The 16,009-nt window shown below is 49.6% G+C and overlaps 4 protein-coding genes across 5 annotated transcripts; 3 read left to right on the top strand and 1 right to left on the bottom strand.

The window, feature by feature from the left end:
* Positions 1-60: 60 nt before the first annotated feature.
* glmp (glycosylated lysosomal membrane protein) lies at positions 61-2,794 on the bottom strand. Its single transcript, XM_058619292.1, has 7 exons — positions 2,645-2,794; positions 1,736-1,903; positions 1,495-1,593; positions 1,252-1,413; positions 957-1,175; positions 590-858; positions 61-510 (listed from the first exon to the last, which is right to left on the bottom strand). Exons 1-7 carry the CDS (start codon positions 2,741-2,743, stop codon positions 336-338), a joined length of 1,191 nt encoding a protein of 396 aa, XP_058475275.1. The 5' UTR covers positions 2,744-2,794; the 3' UTR covers positions 61-335.
* An 87-nt stretch (positions 2,795-2,881) lies between these two features.
* On the top strand, positions 2,882-7,258 carry dnai2b (dynein, axonemal, intermediate chain 2b). Of its 2 annotated transcripts, none has more exons than XM_058619286.1 (13): positions 2,882-2,966; positions 3,075-3,330; positions 3,762-3,923; positions 4,024-4,145; positions 4,439-4,581; positions 4,651-4,764; positions 4,855-4,994; positions 5,094-5,216; positions 5,304-5,527; positions 5,601-5,736; positions 5,810-5,956; positions 6,235-6,462; positions 7,117-7,258. In XM_058619286.1, exons 2-13 carry the CDS (start codon positions 3,148-3,150, stop codon positions 7,174-7,176), a joined length of 1,782 nt encoding a protein of 593 aa, XP_058475269.1. In that variant the 5' UTR covers positions 2,882-2,966; positions 3,075-3,147; the 3' UTR covers positions 7,177-7,258. The 2 variants fall into 2 exon arrangements, with proteins under 2 accessions (XP_058475269.1, XP_058475268.1); XM_058619285.1 differs by having other exon boundaries at positions 3,059-3,330.
* A 560-nt stretch (positions 7,259-7,818) lies between these two features.
* On the top strand, positions 7,819-11,027 carry LOC131447469 (gastrula zinc finger protein XlCGF57.1-like). Its single transcript, XM_058619284.1, has 2 exons — positions 7,819-8,173; positions 8,377-11,027. The coding sequence occupies exons 1-2, from the start codon at positions 7,924-7,926 to the stop codon at positions 9,945-9,947; spliced, it is 1,821 nt and encodes a 606-aa protein (XP_058475267.1). The 5' UTR covers positions 7,819-7,923; the 3' UTR covers positions 9,948-11,027.
* A 394-nt stretch (positions 11,028-11,421) lies between these two features.
* Positions 11,422-14,247, top strand: LOC131447468 (oocyte zinc finger protein XlCOF6-like). The gene is made up of 2 exons (XM_058619282.1): positions 11,422-11,764; positions 12,326-14,247. The coding sequence occupies exons 1-2, from the start codon at positions 11,476-11,478 to the stop codon at positions 13,873-13,875; spliced, it is 1,839 nt and encodes a 612-aa protein (XP_058475265.1). The 5' UTR covers positions 11,422-11,475; the 3' UTR covers positions 13,876-14,247.
* The last annotated feature ends 1,762 nt before the right edge of the window (positions 14,248-16,009 follow it).

Raw genomic sequence — 16,009 nt, 5'->3', positions numbered from 1 at the left:
TGCGTTCTGATTGGTAACCGCCGCGTAAGCGCGTTTCTTTACGATGTTTTATTGTAAATCTGTAAATGTTTTTGTAAACAAAAAACCTCAAATTTAAATAAATAAAAATTCAGTAAAAAAGCGTCGTACGATTGTGCGACTTATTTAAAATTAACTTCATATGAGAAAGACGACAAAACATCGGAAACTTCTGTCGTACGACTTTAAAAACGCTATCATTAAAAAAATGAAAAGATTTAAAAGGTTTTTAAAAAACAAAAAAGAATCAAACCTCGCTCTGATTGGTCGCCTGGACGGATGACATCATCAAGTCTAAAGTCTCTGACACTCAGCTGTCAGTTGATTGGCTCGTAGGCTGCCGTCTGCTCCATCGCTCTCTTGCGCGTGCAGATCCAGACTCCGCCCACTAACAGGACCAGCACCGGCGCTCCCAGCCCGACCGCCATGATGGCGACGACGAGTGCCGAGAAGGAGTCGACGGGAGGAGAGCCGACGCCCACGAGCAGCGTCCTGAGGGAGAGAGCGACATGTTAGAAGAAGCAGAAAGAAAAACTGATAACATCCAATCAGAGAGGAGGAGGCGTCGCACCAGGACAGGAGGCGCGTGCTGTTGTAGAATGGTTCTCCCGCCAGACCGAAGCTCACGTTCAGACCAAACGTTTCGATGTTGGAGTAAAACGCTCGAATCAGACCGGATGCCGCCGCTGCCGCCTCGCTGCTCTGTGGACGGGGGGCGGAGTTACGGCACGGCGTGGCGTCCTCCAGCGCTGGTTTAGAGCGACGAAACGCCACGGAGCGCCAACGCACGAAACCCACGACTTCAGAGCTGCCGTTCGCCGAAGACACCCAGTGGGACGCCTATGGACACGCGTGGACAGAAAGGGACAGACAGACGTGGACAGAATCAATCACTGAAGTTTATTTGTTGAAATGAAATGTGATTTTTTTTTTTTAACCTTGAAAATGGACGGCGTGAACTCGTCGTCGATTGATTGATGGACGTCCACTCTGCTCAGAGGATAAGCTCCGCCCACCGCCTGCAGCTCCAGCATGAACCTGGAACGAGCCGCTCTTGGCGACACACCGTCAAGCCACACCCCCAGCTGGGAGGAGTTAGCTGTGTGCAAGAGGCGGGGCCAGCTCTGGTCACGCCCCTCAGACTCAAACGCCGACAACTGTAGAGAATATTTCTGAGTGAAATGTATAAAATGATCACGTGATCGTGTGATGGGCGTCACCATGGTGACAGACCTGCAGGCAGATGGAGCCGCTGCTGTTGACCACGGATCCACAGAGAGGAGCAAACGGGTCAGACGAGTTCACACGAGACCAGCCCAGGTTCTGCAGCTCGTACGGAGGGAAGAGGTCAGAGGTCATCGAGGCCGTGTCGTTGATGTCATCGTACTCGAGCAACTGAGAGAGACAGAGACATGTTCACTTCCTGTGTGTGTGGATTTTAGATGGACGGGCTGATTTAAGGTGGACGTCTCTGACCCTGCTGAAGACGAGCGCAGTGCTGGACAGGACGCTGCTCTCTGGCTCCACCCTCAGGCTGCCCGTGGTGTTTCGAGCCAAAAACAGTGTCCAGTCGACCTGAGAGGAGACAGACGGTCAGAAAATTAGGAACAGTTCAAACACACACTGAGACTTTTATTTTGAAAACTAAATCGACTTCACTGTTGCTAAGCAAACGACTACTTCCTGTATTATGGCGATTGGTCATGTGACCTCTGACCTTGACAGAAGAAGAAGAGGAGTTGGTGTGGACAAGCAGCAGTGTAGGCGCCCCCTGGCTGCAGAACAGGAAGTGCAGCGTGTCATTGTCTCCCACAGCTCTGATGTGCAGCAGATCACCACCAGGAGGCGCCGGTGCACTCCAGCCAGGGTTCAACTGCACAGTCAACTGAAGCAGAAAGATAATCAATGACTGATCAAAGACAGATGATCAAGTACTGATCAAAGACAGATAATCAATAACTGATCAAAGACAGATAATCAATAACTGATCAAAGGCAGATGATAAATGACTGATCAAAGGCAGATAATTCATAATTGATCAAACTGTAACAAACACGACTCAAATGTTATTAAATGTAAAACTCATTCGAGTAAAATATTTAAACTGTGTCAATTTAAAGTGAATTATTTACAAAAAAGATTTTAGAGTAACAGATTTGAAGTAAAAATACTTTGAATTAACTCTGTATTTTACTTTTGTCTTGTTTTGATTTTATTTTTCTCTGACTGTCTTAAAACAGAAACTGATTTCATTATTAAATATAATTATTTGTCTGACAATTAAAAATTAAAGTTAAATATTTATGTGGAGTCACAAAACTTTGTTACATTTTACTTTAAACGATAAAAACTCTTAATCTTAAATAAAGACTAAAGTTTAAATTAAATTAAGTTTGAGAAACATTCTCTTAAACAAATGTTGAACAGGAAGTTAAAACAAAATCAAAGTTACATTTCAAAAGAAAATCAACCCCATTTATCAGAATTATTGAAACCTCTCGGACTCTTAATCTGAAAAACAAAGTTTCGTTTCCTCACTTTTGTCCCGGTTTATTTATTTTTTTCATTTTTTCGTCACAAATGTTGGACTTTGTTTGAACAGAACGTTTCAAAATAAAAGCCTCACCTGTCGCGTGAACGAACTTTGACCTGAAGAAGAAAAAAGAGAGAAAAAAAGAAAAATCACTAAAAACGTTCGTCTCGTCTTCACCGTCACCGCCGCCATCTTTGTTTTCACTCTCAACCTCGAGTCACGTGATTTACAGCTTCCTTTGTCAGCTGACCTGTGCCGGAAACCCAGCCCCTTTGAGTCACGTGATAAAAGCTGTTCCGGCCGTTAATTCACGATCAACGTCGCCATGGTGACTTCTCACGTGAGTTTTCTCAGCTTCTGTGGACTCGGACGTCACGAGAGGGGCCGTGGTTTATAATCGTTTCTTCATAACAAAGTAAATAAACGTGTTTTAAACAGTCACGTGAACACTCCACGTGACTTCCTTTCTGTCCGCCCGCCGGTTGTGCAATAAAGTTGTTTTGAAAGTTTCCTCTGTTGCCAGGACACGGGTACGCCCCGTCCCCGACCCGTTGCTAGGATACAGACGCAGACAAACGGTCCCGTCACCTCGGACCATGGAGATTGTGCACGTGTACACGAAGCTCCGCGCGCACTTCGGCCGTCAGTGTGTGTTCACGGACCGGCCCGCGGACCTGCTGGTGGACGTTCAGCCGGATCCCTGCGTCACGGAGAGATTTATCCTCCGCAGACCCCGAGAGGGGGCGCTGCAGGTCTGCAGGGACATGTCCGAGCACCAGGTGAGCATTTAAAGGAGCAATGAGTGAATGCATGAATGAGTGAAGCACAAAGACCAGGACCAGTAAAGGACTAGGACTAAGACCAGGACCAGAAAACTAGCACTAAGACCAGGACCAGCACTAAGGCCAGGACCAGTACAGGACTAGGACTAAGAAACAGGACTAAGAACAGGGCTAGAACAGGACTAGCACTAAGACCAGAACCAGCTCTAAGGCCAGGACCAGTACAGGACTAGGACTAAGACCAGGACCAGAACAGGACTAGCACTAAGACCAGAACCAGCACTAAGGCCAGGACCAGTACAGGACTAGGACTAAGACTAAGACTAAGACCCAGACCAGGACCAGGACCAGGACCAGAACAGGACTAGAACCAGGGCTAGGACCGGGTGCTAGTTTGTTGAGAGTCAGCATTGGTTCTGTTTGTCCAGGTGAACACAGAACGTTTCGAGTCCAGCAGCTGTGGACTGAACCATGTGGAGGGGGGGTGGCCTAAAGACATCAACCCCGCCGAGATGGAACAAACCATTCGCTTCAGGAAGAAGGTGGAGAAGGACGAGGGCTACATCAACAGCATCCTGCAGCTGGGCAGTGTAAGATCCACTTCAGCCCACACCACAGTCTACATCAGTCCACATCACAGACCTTGGTTAGATTTACTCAGCAGATAAACCTGGTTTGTGATGTCATCAGGTGATGGAGCACTGCAGCAGACAGAACAACAGCACAGACCTTTACCAGGACTACTTTGAGGACGAGGACCAAGAGGACGAGAGTCAGGAGACCACGTTCGCCAAAACCATCAATGTCTTCAGGTGCACTGATCGACACAGTGATCACAGCAATCGATCGCTCCGTTATAGTGATTGATTGTTGTGATCAGTCGTTGTGATTGATCGTTGTGACCAGTCGTTGTGATTGATCGTTGTGATCAGTCGTTGTGATTGATCGTTGTGACCAGTCGTTGTGATTGATCGTTGTGATTGATCGTTGTGACTGATCGTTGTGATTGATCGTTGTGATCGGCCGTTGTGATTGATCGTTGTGATTGGTTTGCGATTGGTTTGCTGTGATCGGTCGTTGTGATTGATTGTTCCTGTCTGCACAGAGATCCTAATGAGGTCAAACGTATGGTCACCGGTCTGTCCTGGCACCCGGACAGCGGCAGGAAACTGGCCGCCGCCTACTCCTGCCTGGAGTTCCAGAGAAGCAGCAAAGACGTGAGCGTGGACTCGTATATCTGGGACATTGGTGAGTGAGACCGCAGCTGGACTTGAAAGCAGCACCGAGTCCAGCTCACATGGATGTTTGGTGTTTCAGAGAACCCGAATAGACCAGAGATGGCGCTGAAGCCGACGTCTCCACTCGTCTGTCTGGACTATAATCCCAAAGACTCGCACACTCTGGTGGGTGGAAGCTACAACGGACAGATCGGTGAGTCCAGGTCCAGACCGTTCAGGTCCCGACTGGGGACATTTTTCTGTCTCTAGTGACATTCATCACATGTGGGTATGTTTGTTTTAGCGTACTGGGACACCCGGAGAGGAGGCCACCCGGTGGAGTTTTCCTCTGTGGAGCAGAGTCACAGAGACCCAGTCTACAAAATCATCTGGCTTCAGTCCAAGACTGGGACAGACGCGTTCTCTGCATCCACCGACGGACAGGTTTGAATTATTATATCTGTGCACACCCCCTGCTGGCCAAGAACCAACACGACACAGATCACCTGACGAAAGACTGATCTGTGTCCACGGATGATTCAGGTTTTATGGTGGGACATCCGTAAGATGAGTGAGCCCACAGAGCGTCTGGTTCTGGACCTGGGCAGGGAGGGGAACCTGGACCGAGCTTTAGGAGCCATCTCTCTGGAGTTTGAAGCCACGATGGTGAGATCAGGTTTTATGACCACATCTACTGTGAGATTGTGGTCTGATGTGGACTTCAGTCTGTTTCTGTCCTCCATGTCTCTGCAGCCGACTAAGTTGATGGTGGGGACGGAGCAGGGCGTGGTCGTCTCCTGTAACAGGAAAGCAAAGACTCCGGCCGAGAAGATCGTCTGTACGTACGACGGTCACCATGGACCCGTCCACGCCCTGCAGAGGAACCCATTCTTCCCCAAAAACTTCCTGACCGTGGGGGACTGGACCGCCCGGATCTGGTCTGAGGACATCAAGGAATCGTCCATCATGTGGACCAAGTAGGACTGAGACACGCTGATGTCCTGCTCCGTTTGTGTCAAACTCCAGATTTCACACATGTTCTTCCCACAGATATCAGATGTCCTTCCTGATGGACGCGTGCTGGAGTCCAGTCCGACCGTCCGTCTTCTTCACGGTGAAGATGGACGGCGTGTTGGACGCCTGGGACGTCCTGCTGAAACAGAACGACCCGGCGCTCAGTGTCAAGGTGCTGGAGTCTCCCTGGGAGGGACACGTGGTGTCTGTGTCCCCACTAACACTGACGTGTCTCTGGTCCTCAGGTGTGTGACGAGGCTCTGTTCAGTCTCAGTGTTCACCATCACGGACGCTTGGTGGCGTGCGGTTCTCAGCAAGGTGGAGCCACGCTGCTGGAGGTGTGTCCCGGTCTGTCCACCGTCCAGAAGAACGAGAAGAGTCTGCTGGCTGCGGTGAGAACCACGTCCCTTACAAGCGTTTTAACTGTTCATCAGACAAAGGTCAAAGTTCAACAACAAACACCACACGTCATCACTTAAAGCTGCAGTAGGTAACTTTTGAGCAGGAGTGGGCGGAGTCAGAAGTATAAACTGTAGAGTTCTCTTCCTTCAGTTTCCGCGATATCGCCACCTGCTGGTCTGCCATGACAGACAACAGAGGGTATTTTGATCAATGCTGCTGTGGGCGTGGCCTAGAGATGACCTCATAAATTGTGGACGTTTGTCTCCAGATGTTTGAGCGTGAGACGAAGCGTGAGAAAATCCTGGAGGCTCGACAGAAGGAGCTCCGTCTGAAGGAGAGGAGTCGCTCGGCACAGAGCCGAGAGGAGGAGGTCACAGGTCGGGAGGAGGGGGAGGAGACTCCCGATCAGCTGATCCTCAACACCGAGAACAACTTCTTCAATATGGTGGAGGCGGAGCTAAGGAGGAGGAGGGAGAGGGAGGAGAAAGAAAACCAGGTGATCACAGTTAGCTCCAGTCTTATATAATGTTTGTGTGTGTGTGTGTGTACGTGTGTGTGGGAGAGTGTGTGTGTGTGTGTGTGTGTGGGTGTGTGTGCATGTGGGTATGTGTGGGAGAGTGTGTGTGTGTGTGTGTGTATGTGGGAGAGTGTGTGTGGGAGAGTGCGTGTGTGTGTGTGGGAGAGTGTGTGTGCGTGTGTGTGTGTGTGTGGGAGAGTGTGTGTGCGTGTGTGTGTGTGTGTGTATGTGGGAGAGTGTGTGTGTGCGTGTGTGTGAGTGTGTGTGTGTGTGTACGTGTGTGTGTGTGTGTTTGTACGTGTGTGTGGGTGTGTGTGTGTGTGCGTGTGTGTGAGTGTGTGTGGGTGTGTGTGTGCGTGTGTGTGTGTGGGTGTGTGTGTGTGTGTGTGTGGGAGAGTGTGTGTGTGTGTGTGTGTGTGTGTGTGTGGGAGAGTGTGTGTATGTGTGTGTGTGTGTGTGTGTGTGGGATAGTGGTTTACAAAAGTCTGCCTAACGGTGAGATAAAGACACGATCACGTGACGCGTCTTTATCTGCGTGACGTGTCGATCATGTGACACAGAGATCACAGTCTTGAGTTAAGTGGATAAAATAAAGACCAATGAAAACATAAACATTTAAATGTTGTTTTTCAGGAAAAAGACGTTTGTGAAGAAAAAGAAGTGAAAGACGACCAAGAAACTTCAGAGTTTTAATGTGGAACAAAACCTGGATCTGGTGCAGTTTTCACGCTTGATCAAGATAAAAAAAAAAAAAAACTTCAAATGTCCAACTTTATTGACAGTTTCAGTTTTAATGTCTTAATCTTTTTCTTCTGAATCAAAATCTAATTTGTTAACATTTTGAATTTTAAGTTATGGAATAAAGTAAAATAAATATATATATATACATATATATATATACAGTACATATATATGTATATGAATAACAACGTCATCACATTTATTTATGTGTCACACAATGTTCTTAGTACTGTATCCCACCTCTCTGTATAATCTTTTATTTTCTATATCTCTTTTACTTTTTTATGATTATATTTTTTATTTGTTATTTTAATATTGTTCTATTTGCTGTGATGCTGTTCTTTCCCTTTCATTTAAATGTTGACTAACTCTAACCCATGAGCCTGGAAGTTTATGCACAAATGCAAATAAAAACCATGACGTCAGAGCGATGACGTCACAACAAAACCACTCGGCGAAACGTTTACTTTTTTTCTTTCTTTCTTTTTTATCAATAAACGAGTGTTTTTTTCTTCACGTGCAGATAGCGGTGGTTAGCATTAGCGTTAGCACCTCTGGTTCTGCGGCCACGTTCCCTGCGTGGACGATGACGATGACGTCACAAGAGTCAAAAACGTCACGACGCAGTGACGCCGCGTAGGTCGGGGAAGCCGGAAGTGACCTGGCTTTGTTTACATTGCGCTCTTTGTTTCGCGGAAAATGTCGAAGAAACGCTGGAGGCGCGCGGAGAACCCGAGCCTGAAGGCCGCGGTGGAGCAGCAGCTCGCGGCCGCGGCAGAGCACATCCTCCGCCTGCTCACCGGAGCTCCGCCACCCGAGCCCCAGCACCTGAAGCGGCTGGTGGCCGAGCGCATCACCGCCGCCGTGGAGGAGATCTTCACCGCGTTCAGAGCCTCCGGGGCCGGGGACAGAGACCCCGAGGAGGCCGGGGACAGAGCAGAGGGGACAGGTGAGTGTCCACAAGACAGACACACACAGACTCGACCATGTGAAATGTCACGATTATAGTTAATTAAATAAATGTAAACTCCATGGAGAGTTGAAAATTTACATCTGTTTTTGTTTGTTTGAAGTCACGTGACTGGAGACGGTGGGTGTGTGTGTGTGTGCGCGCGCACTGTGATTAAAGACGTGATGTTTTCATGTTTGCAGAGTTGTGTCTGTCTTTCGGAGTCCGGCTGAAGGAGTCTCCTCCCGGAACATCCGTCTCTGAACCAGAGCGGCGAGCAGCATCTCCAGAGGACGGTCCTGCTGAGGAGGAGGAGGAGGAGGACGATGAAGAGACGACGTCTCTCTGCTGCCGAGTCTGCGGGAAGCTCTTTGACCGAAAAGGCTTTTTGATGAAACACGCAGAGAAACACTTAAAGGAGGCTGGAAGTCAGTGCGGTCTGTGCGGGGAGCGTTTGGAGTCGAGCGCCGCTCTGAAGCTCCACCTCCAAAGTCACCGCGACAGCAGCAGGACCTGCGACGTCTGCGGGAAGAAGTTCCCGTCCATCCGAGCTCAGGAGACGCACCTGAGGCTGCACACGGGAGAGAAGCCGTTCACCTGCCACGTCTGTGGAAAACACTTCAACCAGAAAGGAAACCTGTCGACGCACCTGAGGATCCACACGGAGGAGAAGCCGTTCAGCTGCAGCGTCTGCAGCAAACAGTTCAGTCACGCCGGGTCACTGGAGCGTCACGCCAAGGTCCACGACGGACAGACGCCGTTCAGCTGCAGCGTCTGCAGGGAAGGGTTTTCAAAGAGCGCCGAACTGAGGCAGCACAGTCTGAGCCACGTGTCCACCACCAGGAGCCGACGCTCCAAACCCAGTCTGAGTCCGTCTCACTGCTGCAAGGTCTGCGGGAGCGCCTTTCACAACAAAGGAAACTTTGTCCGACACGCCGAGACTCATTCCAAAGATCCCCAGTGTCTCTGCGGCGTCTGCGGCGACCAGTGTGAGTCGCCAGAGAGTCTGCAGATCCACATCCAGAGCCACCGAGAAAGCAGCAGGATCTGCGACATCTGCGGAGCCAGCTTCAGGGACATGGAGATCCACATGAGGACGCACACCGGACAGAAACCCTTCCAGTGCAAAGACTGCGGCAAGGACTTCCCCAGGAAAGGGTCTCTGGAGCGGCACATGAAGCTGCACGGCGGCGAGAGGCCGTTCATCTGCGAGTTCTGTGGGAAGACGTTCATCGAGAACACGGTCCTCAGGAGACACATCAAGAGCCACACGGGTGGAAAGCCCCGTATTTACTCCTGCGACGTCTGCAGCAAGAAGTTCACCATGAGCCAGCACCTGGATGTCCACAAGAGGATCCACACTGGTGAGAAACCGTACACGTGCCGAGTCTGTGGGAAGAACTTCCGCCAAATCGGCAACCTGGACTCGCACATGAGGATCCACACGGGTGAGAAGCCGTTCATCTGCAGCCTCTGCGGGAAGAGGTTTCGCCAGAAGATCTCGCTGGAAACGCACGAACGGTTCCACAAGAAGGAGAAACCCTTCGGCTGTCAGCTCTGCAGCAAAGGCTTCGTCCAGAAGATCGACCTGAAGAGACACATGCTGACGCACACCGGCGAGAAACCGTACAGCTGCCACGTCTGCGGCAAGAGCTACCAGGAGAAGCGTTCGGTGGACTCGCACATGAAGGTCCACACCGGAGACCTGGGTCCCAAACACTCGTCTGTGACGCAGAAACCACAGGAAGTTCACAGCAACTTCATTCAGCTGTGAGGACAACAGGAGCCCACTACAGGACAGGACAGAGGAAAGACATTTTAAGACGAATTGTGTGGAAAAAGTCAAGTCACTTTTGTGTTTTTAAAAACAGCTCCACTCTCTGGACAACTTCAGGAACTGGTCTGGACTTCGGTGCAGGTCTGAAAACTGTTGAAAGTTCAGGGTTTTTTAAAAGTGAGAATGTTACATCAACACGCCGCACTGTAAAAGTATTGGTTAGCTGACAACACTTGTCATGTGACTCAACTGGCTGCATTTGATTGGCAGGATTTTGTCAGCCATCGGCAACAGGGAGAGAAATAGATCACACATAAAAATAAAAAAATTAAATGGAACGATGTTAAAGTTCCGTTCTTTCTTCAAATATATACTCAAGTAAAAGTGTGTTGCAATAAAACAATATAACTATATAAAACTATATAAAACAATAAAAGTACTCCTAAAATTACAGTTTTTCCAAAATGTTCCTCAAGTACTTGTAACGGAGTAAATGTAGCGTGTTACTTCTCACCTCTGAGGTTTGGTGTCAGCGCGGGAGATAAAGACGTGATCATGCTCTGAACACACGCTTCCCAAGGGTCCTTGAAGTTTTGTGATTTGGAAGTTTTTTCAAGGCCCTTGAAGGTTTTTGATAAACATGGGTCCTTGAAAGTGCTTGAATTTTGTGCAGTAAAGAAGTGAAGTTGACATTTAGGTAAAAGTGAACGCCACCTGCTGTTCACGCCCTGTGTTCCTTGATGTTCGTAGACGAGGCCGTCGCCGACAGACAGTGGACAGTGGACAGTGTCTCTAAAGTGAAGACACAGAGAGAAAATGACCAAAGACAAATGTCCTGAGGACAATCACTTATACACAATAAAAGTGGACGAAGACGCTCTTACAAGTTGTCCTCCCGTCTGAAGCTGAGTCAGCACATTTGGTCCTTGAATTTGCTGTGAACCGCGGTGTGAGAACCCTGTCCCTTTAATATCAGGTCTGTCTGAAGCTGTGTTTTTTTCCATGTTTTAAAACAGTTTATACAGTCACTTTATTTTTGTACTGATCAATAAAAGTGATCATAAACAAACTCCTTTATTCAAACGTCAATGATTTCCCTTTAACTTGTAACCTGAGGTCAAACGCGTTGCAGATGATTCCATGTCACATATGTACGAAGGAGTATTATGGCCAGCGCTAAAAAAACATCCGGCACAAGAAGAAAAAAAATCCGGCACAAGAAAAAAAAATCTGGCAGTTTATTTTTTTTTTTTTAGTGTTTATTTTTTTTGGCTGTTCCTTTCTTTTTTTGCTGTTTATTTTTTTGGGGCTGTTTACTTTTTTTGGGCTGTTTTTTTTTCCCTGCTAAAACTCCTTCGTACAAATGAGTTCTTCTCTCACGTTGACTTCTGTAATTCCGTCTTCGTCCTCCAGTCCAGCAGAGGTCGCTGTTCGCTCACCGTCGTCGACGCGGAACTCTCTCTCTGTTTACTTCCCTCGGTGTCTCTGTGTCTTTTGTCCGCAGTGAGAGACAAACAGCGGTAAAATGTGCGGCGTGCAGCAGCTGCGGCTGTCGGTACATGCGCGGATCAGCGCTGCCGCTGAAGACTTTCTGCTGCAGGTGGACAAAGAAGAAGAAACGGCTCCGGTCCCGGCGCTGAGAGCGCTGCTCACCGAGCGACTCGCGGCGGCGGCGGAGGAGATCGTCGCTCTGTTTGAGGAAACCGTGGCGGAGTACGAAGACCGAGTGGAGCGGTCAGAGCGGGAGATCCAGAGCCAGAGGAGGCTGCTCGATGCCGTGCTGAAGCCCGAGGTCAGGCTGCTGCACACAGCAGGTCAGAGGTCAGGCTGCTGCACACAAACTATTCAAGTAACGGATCAAGTTTGTGTCACACCAAACCTCATAGAGAAAACCAGTGATTTGAACGTCACACACACACACACACACACACACACAGGAGCTGTTGATCCGCTGCTGCCTCCATCACTAAGTTCAAATGTCTGATTTGAGTGAATTCGGCTTTTAAAATCCTTCATTTAGACTTAACTCAGTGACACAAAGTGACCACACGAGGCAGCAGAGGACCAGCAGCTCCCGAGTCCTCGCCAGCTAAAATCACTGATTTTCTCTATGGACTTTGGTGTGGGGGAGTGAGTGTGTGTGTGTGTGGTAGAGTGAGTGGTTTACAAGTGTCTGTGTCACAGTGAGATAAAGACGTGATCATATCTTTTTAGATGACTATAACTGTGACCTTATTATCTGGCCTTACGTTTGTCTCCCTTTACTTCTGCTGAGTTGAAGTGCGCCCCCTGCTGGTGTAAAACTCAATTCACTGACCAATGGTTAACCCTTGACCTCCATCATGTGACATCACTGTTGTGTTTTGTCTCCTCAGATCTGCCTCAGTCCCTGATCCTGGACCAGACCAATGCTCATTCTCCCGGCGCTGCAGAACTGAACCGGACTGAAGCGAACAACTGTGACAGCGAAGCTCTCTGTGCACGATCACCTCCACGATCACCTGCCCCACCTCGGCTCCCCTCCCCCTCTGAAAAGCCTCCTGAGTCTCCTCCCAGCTCAGTCGTCCACAGCAACGATGATTCGGACGATGGCGACGACTGGGCCGAACAGAAACCTCCTCCCAGATCTCCAAACAAAAAGAAAAGAGGTCGTCCGCCGCTCGCCAGTCACGAGCGTAAAAAGCGTTTGGCGCGCCGGCGTCAGCGGTCGCCTCAGAGGTTCAGCTGCCTGGTCTGTGGACGCGCTCTGCAGGGCAAAGGTTACCTGCTCAAACACGTCCTCCAGGTCTGCGCCAAAAACCCCCACCACCGCTGCGGCTACTGCGGCGAGCGCTTGGACTCGGCCGTCGAGCTGCGGGTTCACCTGCAGGAGCACCGGGAGCGCTGCAAAACCTGCGGCTTCTGCGGGAAGAGCTTCGCGTCCATTCTGGCGCAGGAGCTGCACGTGCGCATGCACACGGGAGAGAAGCCGTTCAGCTGCAGCGTCTGCGGCAAGATGTTCAGTCAGAAGGGAAACCTGACGTCACACATGCGCGTGCACACGGAGGAGCGAGCGTTCCGCTGTCAGGAGTGCAGCCGCGCCTTCTTTCACATGACGTCTCTGCAGCGCCACATGCAGGCGCACGGCGGCGCCGCGGCTCACGCCTGCGCCGTCTGTGCGCAGGAGTTCAAGAAGAAGATCGGCCTGCGGCAGCACATGGAGAGCGAGCACGCGGACGTCACGCAGGTGCCGAGGCAGCGCTGCCACTCGTCGCAGTCTCACGTCTGCAAAGTGTGCGGGGAAACGTTTGGCAGGAAGAAGTTGTTGGCCAAGCACGTGGAGACTCACCTTCAGGATCCAAACTTCAGCTGCGGACTCTGTGGGAGCCAGTACGAGTCCGCCGCCAACCTCGCCGCCCACCTGCGCAGCCACCGCGACGTCAAAAACACCTGCGACATCTGCGGGAAGTGCTTCCCCGCGCAGGCGGCGCTGCTGATGCACCTGAGGATCCACACCGGAGAAAAACCCTTCAGCTGCCGCTTCTGTGGGAAATCCTTCAACCAGAGCGGAAACCTGAAGACGCACCTGAAGATCCACACGGGCGAGCGCGCGTTCTCCTGCAGCGTCTGCGGCAAGGGCTTCACGCAGAAGCAGACGCTGGACACACACGTGCGCTTCCACAACAAGGAGCGGCGCTTCCTGTGTCAGGTGTGTGGGAAGGGCTTCATGCAGGAAGTGGACCTGAAGAGACACCTGCTCATCCACACCGGGGAGAAACCGTACTCCTGCAGGTTCTGTGGACGCAGCTTCCAGGCCAAGAGGTCGCTCAATGGGCACCTCAAAGTCCACACAGCAGGGGGCGGCGCCGAGACCGAACTGGACCTGGAACAGGACTCGGAGCAGCAGAGAAAAGACGGTTCGGACTCGGGATTCCTGCAGCTGTAGAAGACGGAGCGTTTGGTCTGAGAACAGGTCCAGTTTAAAGCGGTTTTTATGGACCTCGTCTCCGGTGAACTCACAGGTGGCGCTCTCGAGCCAAACTTCACACAAACATAAACAAACTGTCGTTTACTGCGTCCGGCAGTCAGTTCAAATGTTTTATTTTGAAATCCTTTTGTTCAGATTTACGTCAGTGACACAAAGTGACCACACGAGGCAGCAGAGGACCAGCAGCTGCTGATGTCATCGCTGATGTCATCGCTGTCTCGTTCTTTTCTTCATGGGATAAAAAACAAACTTCTAAAAACCTGAACTGTCCCTTTAATAATCTGTTAACTCTTTTTTTTTACGTGTTTAATTAAAAACATGTTTTTCAAACTCTTTTCTTTCAGAAATCTTTATTTTCTAAAATGTATTTGAGTATTAAAATACTCAAATGAAGTAGAAGTACTTCACTCATGTATTCATCATTATTCATATTAATACAGCCAGTTTTTTTCCTGCTGGTTCCGGCTGAAGGTCCAGTTCTTCTGGTGGAGGTGGAGAATCAGCTGCAGCGACAGAACCGCCTGCTGGAGGCGCCGCTGAGCCCACAGGTCCCACTCCAGAGGACAGGTGAGTGGAACTGACCGACGGGCGGATCCACAGCGGCAAGAAATCGTACATCTGCGAGTTCTCTGACACCTGTGGGAGGAGCTTGGTGTTCCATTGCAGCGTCTGTTGCGCCTTCTTCAGGCCGGTGGGAGTACTGAGCGTCCACGAGAAGCCACTAACGCTTCAGCGCCAAAGGGACGTGATCGTCCACTTCCACAGGAAAGAGCTAGCGTTCAGCCGACACCAGGAGTGCAGAGGTCGTACGCGCATAGAGTTCGTACACACGTAGGGTTCGTACTCGTGAAGATTTCGTACTCGCGCAGGGTTCGTACTCTCTGGAGGGCGTTGTTTGCCAAAGGTCACAGAAACATGGAGCTACACTTTCACTCGTTGTTGCTCCGTGTTCACGTGTGAATACGTCTTCGTCTCCCAGCAGAATCCTAACTCTCGTTAACGAAGCCTCAGGATTTGATCGTCGTACAAACAGGAAGTTCACCTGCAACCAGGCTCTGATTGGAAGATACCAGCCTCGTGTGGTCAGTTTGTGTCACTGCAGGATTTCAAACCGCAAGTCATAAAAGAAACTCCGCCTCCTTGGGATGGTTCTCAGTAACGATTGATCGTTTACGTGAGTGGGTGTTGACAGCAGAGACCGGACTGTTGTCATGACGACAATGTGTGTGTGTGTGTGTGTGTGTGTGACTGACTGTGTGTGTGTGTGACTGACAGTGTGTGTGTGTAGGTGGGAGGTGATCATTTCCAGGAAGAGGTGCAAAGAGGGAGAGTTTGTGTTTGTGTGTAACAAAGTGATTTCCTGGTCAACCGGGTGTATCCTGTTCTCACACACACACACACACACACACTCTTTGTATATGTGTGTGTGTGTGTGTGTTATCCATTAACTTTACAAACACACAGAATCTGACATCAGAACAAAAGTCATGACGTCAGATTGATTTTGAATCCACAGAATAAATCACATGCTGCTGTTAAACATTAACACACTGTTATCGTTGATGTTTTTTTAAACATTTTTCTTCCTGATAAATAATGTGACACACACACACACACACACACACACACACTGATCTCAGAGGATTAGTTTATATTTAGGCTGAACAAACTCAGAGTTATAAGTGAAAGGTCCTGGAATAATCCAGGCTTTAAAGTAACAAACATCAAAAATAAAGAGAATTCAAGAGATTCAGGTTTAATGTTGACTGTTTAAAAACCACTCACACAAACACACACACACACACACACTCACTCTCCCACACCAAAGTCCACAGAGAAAATCAGCTGCTGCTCCTCTGCTGCCTCGTGTGGTCACTTTGTGTCACTGAGGTCAATCACTAAAATCACACACTTAGTGATGGAGGCTGTGTGTGTGTGTGTGTCAGATTTACTGAGTTGAACACCAGGTGGCGCCGCAGTCCCTCAATGAAATGAACCTTTAACACAATCACGAATCAAACTCAGGCACGTGCACGAACACTTTTTGAAATGAACAACACACCCCGACACACACACACACACACACACACAA

This window comes from Solea solea, chromosome 20 (genome assembly GCF_958295425.1).
Source record: "Solea solea chromosome 20, fSolSol10.1, whole genome shotgun sequence".
In the NCBI taxonomy this organism is placed as follows: Eukaryota; Metazoa; Chordata; class Actinopteri; order Pleuronectiformes; family Soleidae; genus Solea; species Solea solea.
This window is presented reverse-complemented; position numbering and strand designations above follow the sequence as displayed.